At 40.7% G+C, this 21,042-nt stretch overlaps 2 protein-coding genes across 6 annotated transcripts in view; one reads left to right on the top strand and one right to left on the bottom strand.

The window, feature by feature from the left end:
- Nucleotides 1–14,912, bottom strand: part of LOC135496749 (msx2-interacting protein-like) — a 40,310-nt gene extending 25,398 nt beyond the window's left edge. For all 5 annotated transcript variants that reach the window (XM_064786229.1, XM_064786232.1, XM_064786231.1 and 2 more), the window contains exons 1-2: nt 14,736–14,912; nt 11,334–11,618 (exon numbers count right to left, since the gene is read on the bottom strand). In XM_064786229.1, the coding sequence (XP_064642299.1) occupies nt 11,334–11,618; nt 14,736–14,818 (368 nt within the window). In that variant the 5' untranslated portion in view covers nt 14,819–14,912. The remainder of the gene's footprint in view (nt 1–11,333; nt 11,619–14,735) is intronic.
- Nucleotides 14,913–15,248: 336 nt separating this feature from the next.
- LOC135496807 (deacetylase Oant_2987-like) lies at nt 15,249–20,646 on the top strand. The gene is made up of 5 exons (XM_064786329.1): nt 15,249–15,635; nt 16,097–16,213; nt 16,847–16,997; nt 18,341–18,423; nt 18,799–20,646. The coding sequence occupies exons 1-5, from the start codon at nt 15,323–15,325 to the stop codon at nt 19,473–19,475; spliced, it is 1,341 nt and encodes a 446-aa protein (XP_064642399.1). The 5' UTR covers nt 15,249–15,322; the 3' UTR covers nt 19,476–20,646.
- The last annotated feature ends 396 nt before the right edge of the window (nt 20,647–21,042 follow it).

The following is a 21,042-nucleotide window of genomic DNA, read 5'->3' as shown; positions in this document are numbered from 1 at the left end:
TGAGACAGAGGGAACATGTGTTGCAGCCGCACTGGGAAGGGTTAATATTAACAGCAATACATAGCCCCATTCACGTCAATCTCCAAACAATAAAGCAACAGTGTAAAATTCCCCCCAAGTGCAGCCATTAACTCAGCAGAACCCGATAACGCCAAAATTAGCGTAGAGAATGCGAGACATCATAACTATTCCCGTCTCATGCATTCTACTCAATCAAATAAATCACTATGAAATATAGCTCCACGCTGTATGTGCCACAGAAGCGGGGAGCATTAATCACATTCTTTTCAATGGCGGCCTGTATTGATCTCAAGCACTGTACGAGCTGAAACGTGGCATTAGGTTCTTGTGTGTCGAGTATACATGGTTTTGGATCAATAGCCTGGCCGAGTTGGCAGCCTGAAGTCGGAGAGAGACCTTATCAAACAGAGCAGCCATAGTGCTATCACGGTCTGCAGCTGTGGATTGTTAATGATGTGCAATCCAGAGCTGTTTGATAGCAATGCTGCATGGAAGACTCAGCTCAGAATAAATCCCAAAAATTCCACATTTTTTATAACCAACAGCCTACCATATACACGTTGCTTGAACATCAAAATCTCATTAGCCATTCCAGCATATCAAAACGTGAAACCTAAATAGGACAACAATCTCTTAACATTCCAACTAACCAACAGTCTGAGCACAACCTTTTGGAACTAGAGCAGACGCTGTTCTCGTCGTCAAATGGCAGAAGATCACTGATCATTTTGGGAGATGGACACCCAACTTTCTTGAGGTGGTCAAAATATTGGATAAATGTGTGGCAATGTCGCATGAAAACTATCCCCATGCCAGACGACAAGCTTGACCCCTCAGAAATGGTCTAATTAGATTTCAGACATAAGTTATACACATCTGAATGCTTTCTCTCCCAAACCATTTATTTTGACAGAAAATACCATATTAGATTACATCAGATATCTGTACTGAAGTTTAAAGGATAACATATTATTTCTCAATATTCCCTTGCACTGATTACATGTTATCATCCTACTCCTATAGGGCTGGTCAGGGAATTGCATATAAAGAATAGCTGGTCCACACTTTCTGGATATCGTTAATTTCACGTTGTTGATACATATTGAAATCTACTCGCATAGAGAGCTTTTGTATTATCAGCAATTTAATAAAGGAAAGGGTTAAACCCATGGAATCTAATACTGCGAACTGAAAACAACAAATTCTATGATGAAATACAATAGGTTTCGCCAACACAAAGCAGTATTATTTTTAGTATGCACAAAGTTCAAATCTGAGACTGCCAGGAGCAAGTAACAAATTCAAAACAATAACCCAACCACCCTCAAAAATCAAAATGGAAGCTCCCGATTCAATTTTCATATTCTTTGTACACAGTAACCTCACACCCCCATGACCATCAATCGGCTCACCCCAACATGAAGTACAACAGAGACATAGTGGATGGAATACAGGCTATGTACATTGAACGCAATGTACAGTGTGCATTGTATACAGGTTATATTATGAGGCTGGTTGGTTGGTTGGTTGTGTTGTGTGGAAGTGTGGAAATACCAATACACTGCAATCTATTGATTAAATATGGCCACCACATCATGTTGATACTGACTGATTTCAACTTTGATTTCATATTTTCATTCGCTTAAAACGCTTTCGATTAATATTTTTCCTTCAAAACGATATTTTACCGCCGAATTGCTCAAAAGATATCATTTAAGTTGTGAATTTTGGGTAGTTGTAAAACAAGAAACACAGAAACGAAACAGAAACACAGAAACGCAGAAACGAAACGCAGAAACGAAAATCAAACGAGTTTTCATAAAAGTTGGAATCAAGCGGCACGCCGATACTTTCCTTGCCCAATCCGTTGTTATTGTCGTTTAAAAGTAAAATCTTAGGTTGGTGGGTTGCGGCCAGCCGGAATGCAATAGAGTTGTTGAGGGGATACATGGAGCAACTTGGGGGGGGGGGAGGGGGCGGCACGATATGGGTGAAGTCTTTTGAGGTGGTGGTGTAGTACTTTGGTAGGTTCGATTCGATTCCTACAGCATGTTATTTTAAATGAAGGTGCAGTGCAACATCTTGCCTTGTAGTGTTCAATTTACATGAAGTACCAGGATCATCCTACAAATCCCGTCTGATGCTGCACTAAATGCAAGGTACGGTACCAGTACATGGGTGAATCATTTCGACGTTATGTGAGACGTGAGAGACCAATTTTGGCGACTAGAATAGAGTAAAGTGGGGGGGGGGGGCGGGCGGGCACTAGACTTGGACTTGGAGTAACTCAATCTTGACTGCCCAGCTGCTGCCTTTAAATAGCCCCTTTAAATATCTGTTTATGCTAATGAGGTTGCAGTAGGGAAGTTCAGCCTAGTGTCGTGCACAGGCCATGGAATGTACAAAAGAACAGGACTCGCTATTCGAAGGACTACTTTCTATTTACGCCGTGTAGTACATACATGTAGTGTATTGGGGAGGTCAGTGTAAATAGAAAATAGTCCTTCGAATAGAGGGTCATGTTCTATTGTACATTCCTAGCAGGCCTATGGTCGTGTTCTGGTCATTGGTCATGCCGACTTACTGGCGGCTCATATCGATCATAAAGTCCTCATGCCCTACAGATGGTGGATCGGCATGGTCAGGGGCACGATCAAAATCTGCGCACACGTTGATGAGGCTAAAAGGGGTATTGGGAAATGAGCATTCCTCCTTCCATTCCGACTGAATACCAGTTTTAGTTACACCCGCGTTCGCGGGCACAACCATGGCAACAAGATGGAGTCTGCAGACCAGAATTCGCCACAAGACTGGTTTCTGCGTTTCGTTTCTGTGTTTCTGTGTTTCTGTTTCGTTTCTGTGTTTCTTGTTTTACAACTACCCGTGAATTTTTATTTATTTCAGGTAATCTTGCCAACACTCTGGGTACTGAACATTTCTGGGCCACTTTTCATTTCAGAACTGGAGATATGGAAACGTCCAAGCAACACTTTTTAGGAACAAAGGATCATTCTCACTAGAGTCTGAACAGACAGTGAAATAATTGTCGATCATTGTCATCCAAGACCACCATGGTTGCACTCTGCAAGGAGGGAATTATCACAACAGTAATGAACGCCGCCATGCAGCACTCGAGCGGGCAGACAATATCGTCGCCATGGAAATGTTGTAAAATTGCTTTGATGGAAACGATGGGCAAGAAAACTAGAAACAGATGACTTCTTGCATTGTCCAAGACTTGGAGGTCAATCTGACCATCATAATCATTGCATATAGGCCTGTGTGTTGTACATTGATCTGATATCACTTCCAATGGCAGAATTATACGAAGTACAATGTACTGATATCATAATTGATAATAATACAACAACATTTAGCCCTGTGAACATGAATTTTGAAGGGTTAACCTAGGTGCCTCTGGGTAAAGTTCAATATGATTTGGATGAGTGCCAAAATATGTTGAGGCCTACAAGTTCTATCAGATCAGGCAAGGTGACCTCACTCAGACAACAAGATTTGAATAATAATACAACAAACTGTACATTTCTACAGGCCTTCTGCACCGGCTGCATACAGGTCTGTGGACTGGTGATCTAGGCCACCAAGTGTCAAGAACAAGTCAACAGCACTAAGAAGGCCTAGTCACAAAGTGAAAGCAGAAAATGAGATGACTGTCATTCAAGCCATTCACAAAATTCAGTTGAAACCAATTCTGTAAAGTGTCATGATTTGGAATGATGCACTGCGTGTCATAAGTGACGAAATGGTTATAATTGAAAACTGGCTTCTCCGGATTTCCAAGAACTTCCTTAGATGACCTTGAATCACCTATTTCGATGCATGATTTAGACTGTATATCATCTCATCCGAACATAATTGGTCATGAGAGTGAACATGTAACGAAATGGATGATCGTGGCCACAATGATATCATAGTTTACAGATGAGCAGGCCACAGGGAGCTGTCGAAACTTCACCATGACTTGTGCATACTTGTCATGAAAGGGTTAACCATAGTTCAACTGTAGAATAACCCAATCAGTGTACACATGTGTATACACAAGCCATGATGTACTCCAGGCTTCACAGCAGAATTGATTGGAGTCTCCTGTCACCATGGCAACCAACTCATCATGAAAATGGCACAGGTTCAAAGCTCGCTGGCTGCGGATTATGAACAGAATAGCAGAATACTATGTTGGTTTCTGGCCGTGATGTTCTGTCGTGTGGGATGGTGACTGTTTTGTCCGCCATGTTTACAAAGACTGCGTGCTTCTTGTCACTGTACCCGGCGTACAAATGATCAAATCCATCGCAAGATTTCTTTTAAATCGATGAACTTTCAACTGATAAGACTAGCTCGATCTGTCAGTTCCTTGTCATGTGCATTATGAACTTAAAGCCTCTTGAAATGAAGTCATATATAGCAAGCAGGCATGATATGAATTTCCACACAACGAGGCCTACTACTGATTGCCTAGTTTTATGCAGACACTCAAGTATTCACACATACAAAGTATAGACAGAGGAGTCTCTCTGTACAGCCTGGATCACTTCATACACAAGCTGAGTATGCATGCAGAGACTACTAAGTACCATACAGACATTCTCAATGTACACCTGGGCTTGGCAGGCTGCCAAACCATTATGTGGCTGAGTCACCTGATGTTGTTTTGTTCAGGCCAATATTTTCAAATACAGTGTTTGTTTCCATTACTTACACCACTATTACAATGCCAACACGGGCATCATATATACAGAGGATATTTTAACACATTGCTTAGGCCAAAGCAATTCATGCTGTATTCGCTGGGTGAAACCAGCATGCAAGGCAGTAGATTCATTGGTCCACTATTTACACCAGCAAGACAATGCCTTCCAAATGGGAATAGTCTTGTAATATCTTGATGGGAAGGATGGAAAATGATTGCAGATTTCCCCCTTGTTACCAATGTTTCTTGTGGAAAACATCATGGAAATTGTTCATGACATCATTGCTAAATTTGTGAGCGACTGCTTGCCATAAAAGTGATTCATCTGCCACTACGAATCCCACAAACATCAGTGGTAAAAGCCACGTGAAGAGAAGCACTCTACTGACAAGGCTGACATCATCACCAGACAGAGTCGCTTGCACCATATGATGGTTTCCACGACTGGAGATATTTCCATAGACCAGCATCCAGGGAAACAATCCTTTGGAATAGCAGAATGTTTACTTGAGGGGAAGCATCAAAAATGAACCAGCCTGGATCACTACTGGCTGCCCATTGTGTGAGTCAGTTAAGTTTCTATGGAGACAGAAATATGTGGATATTTGTCCTACAATGGAGAACTAGTTCCTTCAAGAGCCATCCATCAAACGAATCCAAGTGTAGTTGGAGTGGTCTAGCAGCTCATCTGAATCAGTCCATATTTTACACAGGATCAATAACGCCATTGTATTAGAGCCATAAAACTCTGTGATGGGGTGGGTTGGGGGTTCCATATATGCGATACTGACACCATGAAAATGGGCACGAACATATGTGAACACATGGTGAATAGAATAAGAAAATACAAATTATGTGGACAGCACTGGGTATTTTTCACTCCACTTTTAATATACTTAATGCTGCCAACATTCCCAAGACATCAGCCACAACCGTTGCCATTTCGACCACTTTTTCCCCCCCAACAAGATTATGTGGCCCATTGCTGGCAAGATGCAGATTGCGCCAAGAAATGTCATGATAATGGTGACTTGAGCGATCGTCCATCATGGTATAGAAACCTTATCCACGTCTCCCAGCAACCGTGGTGAAGACTACACATCCTATTATGCAGGCTACAGCGTTGCCAATATGGCTCTCAGCCAATCAAACGCTTTTTCCAATAATTGTAAACTGGGGATGAAGCGCTGATTATGGAGCGTGTGTATACTGCGCGTATAGTACTGGCGAGATCTATACATTCGTTCAGTATGCATTAGATATGAAGGTAGAAGCCAGAAGGTCTGCTTGGCGAGGCAAGATGGATGCTTGTATTGTGTACATCAAGACTGATGAAGTGCCCCTGTGGCCTTATCTCTTCCTGGCGGTTATTAATACAATAATTTTCTTGGATTATATGAACATAATATCTTTCCAACATGGAAAAGATTTTCAGTTTCATTTGAATAAATTCAGTTTCATTTTTTGTCCATATGGAAGTGTGACAAACCTCAAGTTTAGCCTCTTTCTGCCCACAAATATTTTTCATCAGCTCTGTCTCCTATTTTTGAGTGATTTGGAAAAATTTAACCGCTTGTGTGTAAAGGGATTGGATTTTCATGAAAAAATAAGATCATAAAAAAAACTTTGTTTCCACATTTTTGTCATGAAAACGGGTTAAATTGGTTATGGCAGGGCGTAGTGATTCATTACACAATCACCAATATTAAGAAGTCCGCACATAAGCAATTTATTTTTGAAGCATGCTCTTGCAGGTCACTGTGTTGAACACCGCAGCTCATGGTCACAAATCAACCAGACAGCACGGTAACTGGAAAAACGCCGACCGACCGACCGACCGACTGACCTGCGAACCTACCGTCATATGCAGTATCCCTTTCGCTTTCTATAGCACATGTATCTGTGTAGTGCCCAGCGCAATGGACGTGATGGAGTCCGACGTGTCTGACAGCAGCATCTCCAGTCAATTATACCGGGAAAACGAGCCCACGCGGTAAGGAACTGATAACGATACTCTAAAGATATGCTTTGTCTACATGGTCGGTGGATATAAAAGCATGATTTGGGCCTAATCTATGCACTGTAGTTTTTCTACTCGAGTGTCTCGACCGATGCAATGCATGAACTGCAACGCGCAATGTGCATTTGTTGTCATTTGAACAGCGCACGTGCGCTTGTTTACAATTTCATTTCACATGACCTGCTGCTGTCCGACACGTCGGACTCCATCATGTCCATTGCGCTGGGCACTTCACAGATACATGTGCTATAGAGAAGCGAAAGGGATACTGCATATGACGGTAGGTTGGCAGGTCAGTCGGTCGGTCGGTCGGTCGGTCGGTCGGCGTTTTTCCGGTTACCAGACAGCACAGACCAACACAGAAGAATTAGAATCAACAGGGACCAATGCACTTCAAGCACACTAGGAGTAACAAAGCACTATAGAAATTCTTCAATGCTATTATATACTGAGAACAAAAGCTCACCAGCATTTTATGGAAGCATTTGTGTGGAGCTCCTTGGCTAAATCAGGCATAATAAGCAGGCCACTGAACAATACCAGCCAACAATGGTGGCCAACATTTTGAAACTACACAAATAGAAGCTCAACAAAAGCCCCTGGTGGACAGACAATGGTTGCCAAGAGTTCTTGAGAAGGAAAGAAATTCAACCGAGTTGGTCAATGTCATATGTGCATTCTTACGTGGATGTTGTATTATGGTTGAACAGTGACTTTGGCTGGTTTGGGTGAAAATAACCTTTGTGCAAGTCTGTGCATGGTGCACACAAGCAAGGGGAATAATAGTGTCCAAAACAGCATGGGTATGAAAGGAAGACGGGGAACGATATGAGACTAGTACAATACAATACAACACTGTACACTGGGCCAACTGAGTTGACTGACATACATTTGACACCAGTTTGGAAAGCACAAACTCATTTTGTGACACATGGATAACATTATTTTGTAGGGGATGATATCTCAAGAAAGTTGTGAATTGAATTGGGGAACTTCTGACGACCTCTTCAGAATAAGGCCACCTCGATGAAACAAAATAATGTCTGAAGCGTCAAACGTTCTGACTGTATTTAATGACAGGATTTTATAATTTTCCATTATATTCCCTTCAATCTAATGATTCTGTCAATTCTGAGGGATGAGGTTTAAGCCTTCAAGATCATGCTCAAGAATTTTGAAATTAATGCATTTTTATTTTATACGAATTTTTGGAATGGCTCTCAAATCTGTAAAGATCAGGAATGCATGCCTTTGAAATTTTTGCACGGGCACTCCTGGGAAATACTGCCAAAAAATAATTCAATGAGTACACAGACATAGGATATTGTACGGTGGTAGTATAGCCATCATACAGCAGTCATTATTTGCATAGCCGGAGCAATATTGGATATTATTAAGTCTAGCACTTACGCTGTATCATGGGGCTTGAATAGCTTATGGATGACTCATACTACTTTAGAGTAAATATAGCACACAGACAACACTTGAGGCCTTCAGAGTGACGCTGTATTTTCAGAGTGTATAAATACAGTGGCTGGTACATCGAAGATTCTGGACTGCCTGAAAGCCTACTCCAACATTCAGATGTATGGAAAGCAGAGCACTTTTTTTCATGAGGTCTTGACTGATTTGATGGGTTGGCCACTTCATGACTTGAATAAAACTTTGGTTGCAAAAGCCGGGAATACTTTGTACAGTAGGAGAGACATCCTACATTTTCATTTCAAATCTTTTGATTTTCTTTACATAGAAGATGTCCTCTATGATACAGACCATCATCAAGTTAAATATCAAGGACCTCGATGCAGGGTTCATAGTCAAGGACTTAAAACAAGCATTGAATACCAAATATGACATAAAGCACAAGACTTCATTTGGTTGTGTGAATTTTATTGGAGTATCAGATACGAAGTTGTCCTGAAATTCATGCAAAATTTTGAAATAAAACTTTGAGAGAGTGTATGCAATCAGATTTAGAAAAACTTTGTGTTTAATCAGTACAGCATTATAGCAAATCATTGTATTGGTATAGCAGTCTGAAAAAGACAACAACATGATAACTGGTGAATGGAGAATTTTTATTCTTTGCAAATCCACAGATGATTCCTGCACACAGGATGAAATGGAAACAATATTTATTTCATACGAACTTCACATGGATTGTGATCATGTGTAAATTTTAGGTGAATCAATCATGAAGTTTACTGCAGATTGTTGGCGATAGCCTCCAGCTTGGGGCATACACTCCAGTATTGCCATTCAATGGGACATTCACCTCCTGCGCCGTCTTTAGAACCTAGCCGCAAGCCGCTGTCTTTCAAACCTAGCTGCATGATGATGAATTCAATGGAATACATTAGGATAATTCATGCAGGATCTGTTGGCGCTGCGCTCATCAAAACCCAGTGTATGCATGAGATGTGCATGGCTTGTGAGTCATCTCCGCTGCATTCATACACTACGGTGTACAATTCAAAGCAGCATGCATGCAAGGAACGCTGGGTAACCCAAGATGCCTTGTGATGACTGCCGATGCCGGTTACCTGAAAAACGCGCTGAGAGCAATGAAAATTAGATTCATTTGGCGGACAATTCACAACAACAAAGAATGATACATGAATGATGCAATACCGCTGTTATAATCCAAATAGGTCGATCAAAGATATTCCTCAAACAGCTACATGTAGTATCTCATCTTTTGACAGGCTCGGATATCGATAACTGATCAACATAGATCCTGGTATTTTAAGAGATCTATTTCTACATCCAAGACCAGGGTATCCAATATAATCAGTAGGTTTTGTATCCAAAGACGAAATTTTTACTCCAAACGTCTTTTTTTGGTTACTAGGTCTAATCTTTTAATCCCATCAGAGTGCTACTAATCCAAGAGAGAGGCTATTTGGAGTAATATTTAACTGGTCTAAGTAATCCCACGACGTTGGTATATTCCTCTCTAGTGCAATAATATATCCGTGATGAAACAGCAATATTCCTGTAAGAGAACCAGTGTACATCCAAACGGTCCTTCAAACTAAACTCCATACAGGGTGAAGGCACAACAACATTACCTTACATCCAGATAGCAAAAAGGGAACTACGGCAGAAGCAGAGAAATCCACAGCTCGGGTATATCTACAAGTTTGAAAATCAACTAGGAACACAGAGATCTAAGACATCACTAACGGTTACTGGTGCTCCCCGCTTTTTGTATCCATCTTTTCCGTTGATCTTAGGGAGAGTTAATCCACCGTATACAGAAGAGAAAACAAGTAATCCACACTATGCACAAATAATGCAAAATAAACCACATAAAGCTTTCCTACATATTAGTTTTTTGTTTGATGGCGACCCAAAAAACAGACATTTATAGGGGAGGTTAGTTTTTTTTATAATGCTGAATGTTGCAACGATGTTAATGAAATGAAAAAGAAACATCACGATTTTGAAAGGGAAAAAAGTTATTTTTTTCCAGAGATTTTTCAGGTTAGGTTACATGCATAAGAAAAAATGTTTCATTCAACTCTTTTTGCACACAGTTTATCATATTCTGCGTCCACCGTTCACGTTATATCGCCAGCTGAGGGTTACCTGTACAAAATGCCCATCTTACGTGTTTTAAAGGCCCAGATGTGAAGCACACGCTCAAACTGACTAAACAGCGTCAAAGCTATGCAATTTTTAAATGGTCAAACTGGAATTTTGAATTCATACACAGCATTTTTTGAGGTCATCCTTTAAATCAAGTTAAAGGAATTGACGGCGAGGGTGGAGCTCATTAAATGAGGAGGCCTCATCAAGGTTTTTAGGTCAAATGTGTGTAGGATAATAACTGCAAACTAACATATTTTGAAGGCTGGCCCAATTTTTAAATTGTGGACTTCAACCTCATTATCATGATTTCATAAAATGCAACTATGCAAACAAAAATATCTAAAAAAGAGTTGAACAACAAAATAACGGATGATGGGATAGCAGCAAGCAATTCATGATAATGATTCTATGAGGCGAAACTAAAATGACAAATAACTACATGGACAGTCTACACCAGTTTCGACAGAACACGCATTACGCCTAATCAGGTGTTTGATGAGAGTCTGGTGAATCAGAAAGTGGGATGGACTGGGGCTGGATTGATGGCAGGGCGGCACTTATCATAATGGCCGTGCGGAGAATATTACACCATCACGATCACGATACATATAGCCAGCTACTCAAACAAGGACTATGTAAAGAACGACACTTTTTCAAAAAACATATTTATTTCTCATGAATTATAACTGACACACAAATACGCTTCTCCTGTACGCTTGATTCATAACAATGCGCGCACCATGCAAGACAATTTCAAATTGTCCAAACCAGGATAGAATACGAGGAAACGTACGATGCAATAATTTTCAAATTTTAAAACTGGATAAAAAATGTTTGAGCTTAAACTTGTGACTATATCAGAAGAAGTGTATGAAAAGCAAGTTACCAAATGTAGTACAAAACTTAAGTATTTTCTTGTAAAGAACTTCAAGACGGCTTTATTCGATGAACTGCGACCATTCTGAAATATTTAAAGATTCGACTTACCCTTCTCCAGGTCTGCTTGGTGTGTAGCGACCTGGTACCGTCCGCGGCTGCGTATAACTTGTGCTGCTGGTGCGCGTAGTACCAGGAGGATCCGGCTCAACCGTACGACTTGTGATGGCGATCCCAGATGCTGTAGGCTCACTGTATTCAGTCTGTAGGATAACACTGTCTATTTCATTTTCTGTTTTATGCGCCTTTGACGCAGATTTAATGTCTGTGAATGCCACTAGGGCACCTAGATTTCCTGCCTCCTTGCGGAGTTTTACACTTTGAATCTTTCCATACCTGCAAAGAGACGAAACAAGACAGTTCGTAATCATCTATTCAAATTATTGTGGAAAAGTTTTTCAGTATCTGAATTCTGAATGAAGAGACTATATGAAACAGCACATCATAACATAACCCGTAAGATACTGAAAGGACGATACATCAGACATATTTCCATTTACAATTCCCAAAGTAGTATGATTTGTTTACATTTGCTAAAGTCATATCTAAAACTGAAACAACTTTTGTCACGAAAACAGGAGGCCAACTCGCACACCACCAACTATTCATAGAGAATACAAGCCATTGAAATGGCTGGTTTCCATAGTGACCAACGGCATACCATACGGAAGATGAAGATGGTAGGTGATGTTGTCGAGTCGGGGAGTCGGTGTTCGTGCGTGGATAGGACTGGGCGCTGATCAATACAAGCACAATATGGCCGTCTTTGGAATGCTGGAGAGGGTGGCTGTATCTTGAAGGTGTTCTACATGTAAAACGCTGATGTTGCAGACTTTGGTTTCTCTGTGTAGTGCATGCAAAGCCCTGATAGGCTTTTCCAGAACTATGTACATGTCTACAACGACTGTGCAAAAACTACTACTCCAATTTCAAAATGTCCATCAAAAATATCTATGACACCATTCAAACATTTTGAAAGCGATGTTTAACATCAGCAGTCATTTTGGCATCCATAATCAAAACAAACTATTGTGTCACAGGCATATATCATCACCACCGCATTACTTGGAAATTCATAAATGTGTGTACAATAAGCATTACATCACAACTACAGCACTGGCTAGTTTGCATTAGGTAAGAAAATACACAATAATAGGTGATTATTACCTACTATTGTTATGCAAAAACAAGGGGCCATAAATGGGGACTATCGAACAATACAAATGTACATGTATAGGAGGCCCCAAAGAGGGTAGGCCTACACATTCCACATGTACATAAATTATCGTATCCTACTACAGCCAGATGTTTTCCATACGTTGCAAGACTAGGAATTGATATGAAAAGAGGAAATTGATATAACCCAAGAGGCACACTAACTGCTCAATCATATGAGCATACAATGTAGGCCTATACACGGTTCTTTCCTGGCACAATCAACAACTGTACTTCAAACACCCATATCCATAGCCTGTGCTCTGGATGGATTTGAATAAGGCCAATGAAATCAGTTGAGACATGCCCCAAAATCAATCACTCTGTACATGACTAACTAAGATAAGATTACATAGGCACATAAAGACATCACATGCTACCCAATACATTCGGTCCATCTTAAAAGTAGGCCATGGCAATTTAATAGGCATGTTTGTTTTAATGAACACAAAATGGAAGTAAACAATTTGGCCCATACACTACATGAAGGTTCTATCTAGGTTTACCAAGAATGAGGTCATGGTTGGTAAAACAAGACATCCCAATTATTAACCCACTCAGAAAATAGTGAACTATATACTGTACTGTAGGCCTATAATGGCTATTATACATGTAGTCTGCTGAAACTTATGAGAAAGTCATAAGTATAATCTTCATTTAGCAACCTCCCTCATAATGAACATCAACTGCCAAATTTCTCACCAGAAAACCTTTTCTAAAAGATTCCACTGGCGATCTGACCATAGGGAAAAAGTTGAATGAAGGAATATGGTCTGCTCAGACAGCTTTACTTTTTTTACATTTAGGAGGGAGAGCTAAAACACAACCAAATAATGAGTCACTTTCAAATGCATGCAACATCATTCAAGCTCTTCAGAACAATGACCAATCACAATTCTATTCAGACAATAATAATTCAGCCAGTAACCTGACGATAAGACTATTGAATAATCAAAGGCGATAACACCATTGACAGTTGGCAGAATAATTTCTTGTCCAAGCAAGTTCCCCAAGAGTTGTAAACAACACCTCTTAAAACCTTACAATATCTGCCCATGCTCATTCACACCTAATAAAAGAATGGTTCCCAGGGTAATAGGTTTACACAATTGACACATTTAGTATTACATAAGCATAAAACTGGGTGTACACGTAATAGTCCTGGCCCCAATGCACAACACACAACACAATACCCACAGCTTTACTTTACCATTATAACATATGCACTACATGTATTTCTGAAGGCCTGTATAAGATCAGAGATTATGCCAGCATGTATAAGGGATATTTAATAGGCCTACATACATGACAAATGTAAAGTTCGTAGCAGACCTTGCACCAGTATTATGGTATTTTAGACACTTCTACACATGTAATACTTACAGAATGAAATAATGGTTGTGAAGCCTACTCATGCCTTTATCCAACTTTTATTCAGGTTTATCAACTCCTCCGCTCACTTTTTTTTGTTGAAATTTTTATACATACTCCACCAATATTAAGGTGATTATTATTCTTATTTATAGCAAACTTGTTGGATGAAAAACAGGAACAAAAGAATAATTTAAGTACATCAATATTTAGGTGGCATCAGAAGATTCCTCCAGGCCATTACCACTTTTGCAGTGGTTGGCCCAAGTGAACAGAATTTTGCTTCAATGCAAAGTACAACAACAATGTATAGTATATATAGACTATAGCTCTATTGTCTACTACTTAATAACATTGCCATTTAATTCTTAATATTTTATGCACCTTCTTGGTGGACAGAGAATTTTTCTCTAAAATTGTCATTTTAATATCATTGGAAACTCCCATCATTTGTGGAAAGTGACAACAAAATATTTATATATATCACAAAATATTTATGTATATCAGCTTTGCCATCAGGCAGGCTCCTAACAGCCTGTTCAGATGGCAGTTGTAAACTATAAACAACACCGACGCTTTACCATGCATAATACATGTAGTAATGTTACTGGTTAATAAAGCGGGCATAGTTTTCCACATAATGGATTATAAACATCGTGGTGCAGCTATCTGGTACATCCAATAATGCATACAGTATTCCAAACATACATTTAGAAGGGAAGTTCCACGAGGTGCACAACAGAATAGGGGTATATACACGTACAATTAACTAAATGTATCCAAATAACACAAGAAAGGGTTAAATTCCAATAGCACGCGGCGTTCCATGGCCGCCAAAACGGGTTTCAGAAATCGACCAATACGAACCGTTTGAAGTGCTCCGAAATACGTTCCTCTGTGACTTTATCCGGCAGATTAGCAACCCATAGGTATCTTGTCTCTCTAACCATGCTTTCAGTTAAACTACATCCACATACATATTGCGTGTGTGACGAATTTTGCGTCCAATAAACCGTACTTGTAATATCAAGCCTGCATCCTCATTTTCCATTAACTCCTGGTGACGTCATTGCGCAGACCGACCAAAAATTCGACATCAATTACGCAGTTTTCCACCCAAGCGCGTCCCCATTGTATACGTAGGTTAATTAGGTGCGGCAGATTTCGGCCTTAGTTTGAAAAGAAAGGAAGTTATTGTGATTTGATTTGTATGAAATATAAAAGTCTTGATTTCCTGCTTCATTTGACACCAAAATCAGACAGTCTCCGATACTGAAAACTGATAAACAGAGATAAACATTGTATGCCATTATGTCCTGGAATCGTGGTTGAATCGTTTGATAAAGGGGGAAATGGGTCAATGTTGCAACCAGGAAATAACGTTGTTTCCTATGTTTAATGTTCATGGTGCTATTTAGATAAGGGCGTTAAATATATTGCTAGGTACTGAAGCAATGGAGAAATCTGCCGAAAAAGCACAGTGCAGCCATGTTGACCTCATCATCAGACGTGGCAGGGTGATTAATTCTGCCAGCAGCATGGACCGCATAGCAGACGTCGCGGTGAAAAATGGACAGATCTTTGCAGTGGGAGAAAACCTTCGTCTGACCGCTGACGAAGAATTTGACGCCTCTTCTTGCATTGTGACACCAGGGCTGATAGATCTCCACGTTCATTGTTACCAATATGCCACGCCCTTGGGAGTAAATGTAGACGAAAGCGCCGTGGCTAGGGGTGTAACCACTGTCGTTGATGCGGGGAGCGCAGGTATGGAGACTTGAGACTCGGAATTGAATTAACCCCTGCCAACCCACAACCCCGTGTACCCCCGGCGTTTATACCGATGCTAACGTTCAATGAACGTGTTCAAATGTTCTTTCTGTGAAATGTCACACTATAGTTACAGGCAGGAGTGGTGGTCTTTGTGTGGCTAATATGCAGTTGGGTATTTTGTATATATATACATGTATATACTTATATTCCTGATGCATTACATATATTGTGAGACAGGAGAGACCCCTATTGGCAACCTGGGTTAATATTTTGCTCACCTGGCTGCTGTCTATTGACTACCTTTAACACATATTCATTGCCACTATTGGACATCCAGCTCCAGATCTCAATATTTTTTCTAATAGACCCTCACAGGTTAGTCCTTGGCCTGCTAAACTGTCGTAAACATACAACACCTTTTAGATCTTGTTCACTGGCATTGTCTTTCCACGCAGGTGCTACCACATTCCAAGGTTTACGGAAATATGTTGCAGAGAAAAGCAAGACCAGAGTTTATGCCTTCCTCCACATTGCTGCCCATGGCCTTGCTTCAGCTGGTTGCAGTGGACATGGTAAGGCCCCCCCCTTCTCAGAACATGTCCATCTCTTCCTCTAGTATCACCCCCTCAGAATAAACTGGGTGGTCACTGAAATAAAGGGCAAAGTTCCATCTGATAATCCACTGGGAGTTGGTTTCCAGTGGAGTGATAATTGCTTGAAATGGGTAAAATCCACTGGTAGCCAACTGGGAGTTGGTTTCCAGTGGAGTGATAATCACTGGAATTGGGTAAATCCACTGGTAGTCCACTGGGAGTTGGTTTCCAGTGAAGTGATAATAGCTGGAAATGGGTAAATCCACTGGCAGTTGGTTTGGTTTCCAGTGGAGTGAGAATTGCTGGAAATGGGTAAAATCCACTGGTAGTCAGCTGGGAGTTGGTTTCGGTTTCCAGTGGAGTGATATTCACTGGAAATGGGTAAATCCACTGGGAGTTTGTTTCCAGTGGAGTGATAATCGCTGGAAATGGGTAAAAGCCACTGGTAGCCAACTGGGAGTTACTTTCCTGTGGAGTGATAATCACTGGAAATTGGTAATATCCACTCGGAGCCAACTGGGATTTGCCCTCCCAGTTGAAATTCCAGTGGAGTCCCAAGTGGTACCATTTCAGTTCAAATCATCTGCTACATCAGTGTTATTTGTATTTTAGGCCAAGGAGGGGAATGTGATTCCCTTAACCAAGTTGATCCAGAGCTTTGTTTGGAATGCATTGAGGAAAACCGTGACATTATAGTAGGTGTCAAGGTTAGGCTGTCAGCAGATGTAGCTAATGACGGAGCATATGAAGAAGAGGTTTATGTGTGAGTTTGTTTTCTGATACGTCTATTTAACCCAATGGTAACCTATTATGTATTCATATAATCATTATATAACCGATGCTAGCATGATTGTCAAGCAGTTTCAGTGTCATTAACATGATCTGTGTTGCCATCTATTTCCCCATTGTGAACTAAATGAATTAAACATCTTAGGCCCACATCAAAGCTTAACACCAGTTGAAAGCATTATCACAATCAGAGAGTGGGAGCAGGTTTTTCTTACAAGATGAGGGTTAAGGCCGCTCCAATAATATCGTTGACCCCAACCTCTAAATTTGATATCATTGTTAAATGTCATACAAAATCAAATCTACAAAAACCTATTGGTCCTGACAACATGACTTCTAGTTAAATTACAAGTTCTAGCCCCGATCTGGAGTGTGCACTGTTACACACTCAACATATTGAATGCCTTAAATCATTGATGGCTTTTGGCACCGGTGTGAAAGGGTTAGCATTCTCCATCATGGCAATTCTAATCAGCGCCTGATTGATCGGCGTTGCCATGGAAACATGATGCTAACTGGTTTTAGTACTATAATGGGTGCTATGAATAGATATTATGATAATGTATTACTACTCCGAGGAGGCCATTTTGGTGTTGTCATGTCTGATGCGATGATTAATGTTTCAAAAATATGGTGACATCTCTTGTAGGGACACAGCTATTCAAAGACATCACAATTTTTGAAAGTTACACCTTGCTTCCCCTTTAATACTCACCATCAAACAGTTCCTGAATAAGATGCGCAGCTTAAGACAGAGACGCAGCATGTGCAACTCCTCCCTCACCCCTACTATTGAATAAAATCATTCATATTTTGAGGGGGAGAGTGTGTAGGGCCTCATCTTGTCATCTCAATGCAGCATTGACTTCAGTCATTTCCCTTGGTTTGTTTTTACGTCACCTTTGTGCTTATATCAATTTTTGTCTTTGTCATCTTCGTGTATGGTGACTGCTTCAACCATCACTGATGGTGGTAGGCCTCTTGAATATGGTGGCTACAACTGACACTAGTCAACTTAACCATCACGGATGGTGGGTGTCACTGCTTCCAGATGGTGGATACAAATCTTACAGTAGTCAACTCAACCCTCACTATGGTTGGATACAATGAAAACTGAAGAAAACCTATAGGCGGGTTGTGCTGACATCTATTAATGTACATGCGATTCAAAGCCCTCAAAGTTATTATATCTTTAAGGGAATCCATGAGATGTCATGGTCTTGCTGGCAGCCTTCTAACATGCTGCGCTTAAAAAAAGAGTAGAAGCTGCACAGGAAGGTTCCATTGTATACCCATGTTGGCATGTCCCTTTTCCAGGCGGGCGTTGGAAGCAGCTAAGAAAGCAGGAGTTCCCCTTATGGTGCATCACGCATTTTCTACAATTCCAACAGAATCAGATGGTAAAGTTTTCATCGATACTCCATTCTTGTTTTCAAGCCAAATCTTATGAAGACAGACTCTTTTCGTGCTCCGCAAGCAAGGGATTTATCTATTGTTGCAACCTATGACACAATGATTGTGATGGGAAAGTAGCTGACGATGGGTTAAATCCCAGTTAATTCAGTTACATCCTTCGAAAGAGTTCAAGAATATTTGTGTTAAGACTGTATGTCAGGATGTTTTTTTTCCTGACTGCCCTCAATTATATCCTTTTTGTCAGAACAATTGTCTTACGGTTTCAGCACTCATTGGAGTGCTTAATGAGTATCGTGTTTTAAAATGCCCTGCTGGTCCTGGTATAAAGTAGGGCCTACACATTTGTTATTTGATTTCAGGTGGGGATGGCCTCTCCGCGCCCGGAAGCATGCATTTTGGTGACATCTACACACACATGTACCACGGCTTTCCTAACACCATCATTGATATAAAAACCAAGCGCGTCTGTGACTCTGTCAAAGAAGCACGTAACCGTGGTGTCTTATTCGACCTGGGCCATGGACTGGGGTCATTCAGTTGGACGGTGGCTGAATTATGTGCCAAAGAGAGCTTTTGGCCGGATAGCATCAGCTCAGATTTGCATACGGGTAACTGTCACGGTCCAGCTCACGATCTTCCCTTCATCATGACCAAGCTTCTTCATGTCGGAATGCCGCTACCGTACATCATCAAGGCAGTCACTGCAGCACCAGCTAACGCTATTGGGAAGAGCAACGTGATCGGGTCTCTGATGGTGGGACGTGCAGCTGATATTACCTTACTGAAGATTGAGGACTGTGATTTGCAGGTCGAAGACTGTCAGTCTCAGATTCGGCATGTAACCAAACAGATTGCTCCCGAGGCTGTGTGGAGGGACGGGAAACGGCATCCAATCACCAGGGTCAACTATAGGATCAGTATGCATCAGTTCTATGAGCAAGCAAAGGATTGGCCGCGTCTGCACGTCCATGACGAGTGCCCACCTTGTCCCCCAGGAAACCGCGATGCTGCACATGAATTCCTCAAGACAATCTAATCAAATTATATATTATCTAATTAATTAATTATAAATATTATATAATCTAACTATATATATTATATAACTCATTTACTATGTTCTTTGCTGCTACCCTCATACAGGAAGACACACCGAGACCATACTGAGTGCCTTGTATTAGATGATAGAGTCGCTGAGAAAGGGTTAAATAATGTATAAATGGATGTTGATTAAATGCAACCATTTCCCTTGAAGCTGTGCACAATCCAGGGTACCGCCCTGCAGCGGTATTTCAACATAAATACCATCTTTCTTTGATCTCCCTGCCAGTGGTCACATCACATGACCTGATGACTTTCAAGATAGCGTTTGAATGTATCCGCCGTTGGCATGGCAACAGTTTCTAGAATAGAAATAATCGCATGAGTTGGTGTCCTAGGGTTGGTGTGGTATGTGGATTAAAGGAATACTTAAAGCTGAACTGACCCATTTTAAAGAAAATTTTCAGCCTTGTCTGACGGTAGTATATAAAGAATGAAACCCTTCAGAATAAATGAGTCAAATTAAATGAGTCATATATTAATGGCTTAAGGAATTGATGCTGACTGTAAATTATGGTTGTCTCACCAAACCGTGAGGGGTGGAGCTAAAATGTATACCTCGGTTTTGGGCAAAATGACAGCTTTACCAAAAGTCTGATGAGACTGTGATCGAGGTATCACTTTCTGTTCTAAAACACCTCAAACTAAACAATGAAATGGGATTTTGACTGTCTTTATGATATCGCTGATAGTTCCTATAGCTCTCAGGAAAACTAATGAGGCAGTTTGGATGTTACCATGACAACAGTATAATGCTGGGAGTCATTCGCGGATCTGTTATACGGAGTTGTTGGTTTGATAAGCGGTTTCACGGATGTGTGGGAACGGTACCAGTTGGAGCATCTGCATTGTGTTGTGTAAGAAATGCTTGAAGACCTGGGTAAGCCAACTGTAAATGGTCAAATTTCAATGCCTCTGTTTTTTTTGTTTTTTTTAAATTAATTGAAAAATATACTATGGCGATTTAAATGGTTGCAAATCGTGGTTATTCGCAAAAAATGTCTCATTACAGTGTTTGGTTTGGTTCACTGCTCCATTATAGAACCACGCTTGTGGTTTCTGTCTATATGTATATCACATCATAAATAAATCATCGATAAGGAGTTGATTTTGAATAAAGTGACTGCATTCTCTTTAACCCTGCTGATGACAGAACATAATATCCCTCCACGATATGGTCATTCTAAACGTCTGTTCAGGACAACGGTAATCACGATTATTCCTTGTTACCGGTGATTAACTCAGCAGGAAGTGCTCTGGGTGGAGTTCTGATAATTGACTTGTTTTTGTTCGATACCATGGATATCGGCAGCAAAGTATGACCGATCATACACTGCTGATATCGGTGCTATATGTGAGCGACACTGATATCATCCATCATCAGCGATCATTTGTTCTTTGCTCGTGTCGAAGGAAATTACAGAATTCAGCGCTGCACTGGGAGGTGCGTTTTACCCCTGAGAATCAGGTAAGTTTAAGGCCAAACACTGGCCACCACAGAAAAT

Source organism: Lineus longissimus, chromosome 12 (genome assembly GCF_910592395.1).
Source record: "Lineus longissimus chromosome 12, tnLinLong1.2, whole genome shotgun sequence".
In the NCBI taxonomy this organism is placed as follows: Eukaryota; Metazoa; Nemertea; class Pilidiophora; order Heteronemertea; family Lineidae; genus Lineus; species Lineus longissimus.
The sequence above is the reverse complement of the archived record's forward strand: the minus strand, read 5'-3'. Positions and strand labels throughout refer to the sequence as shown.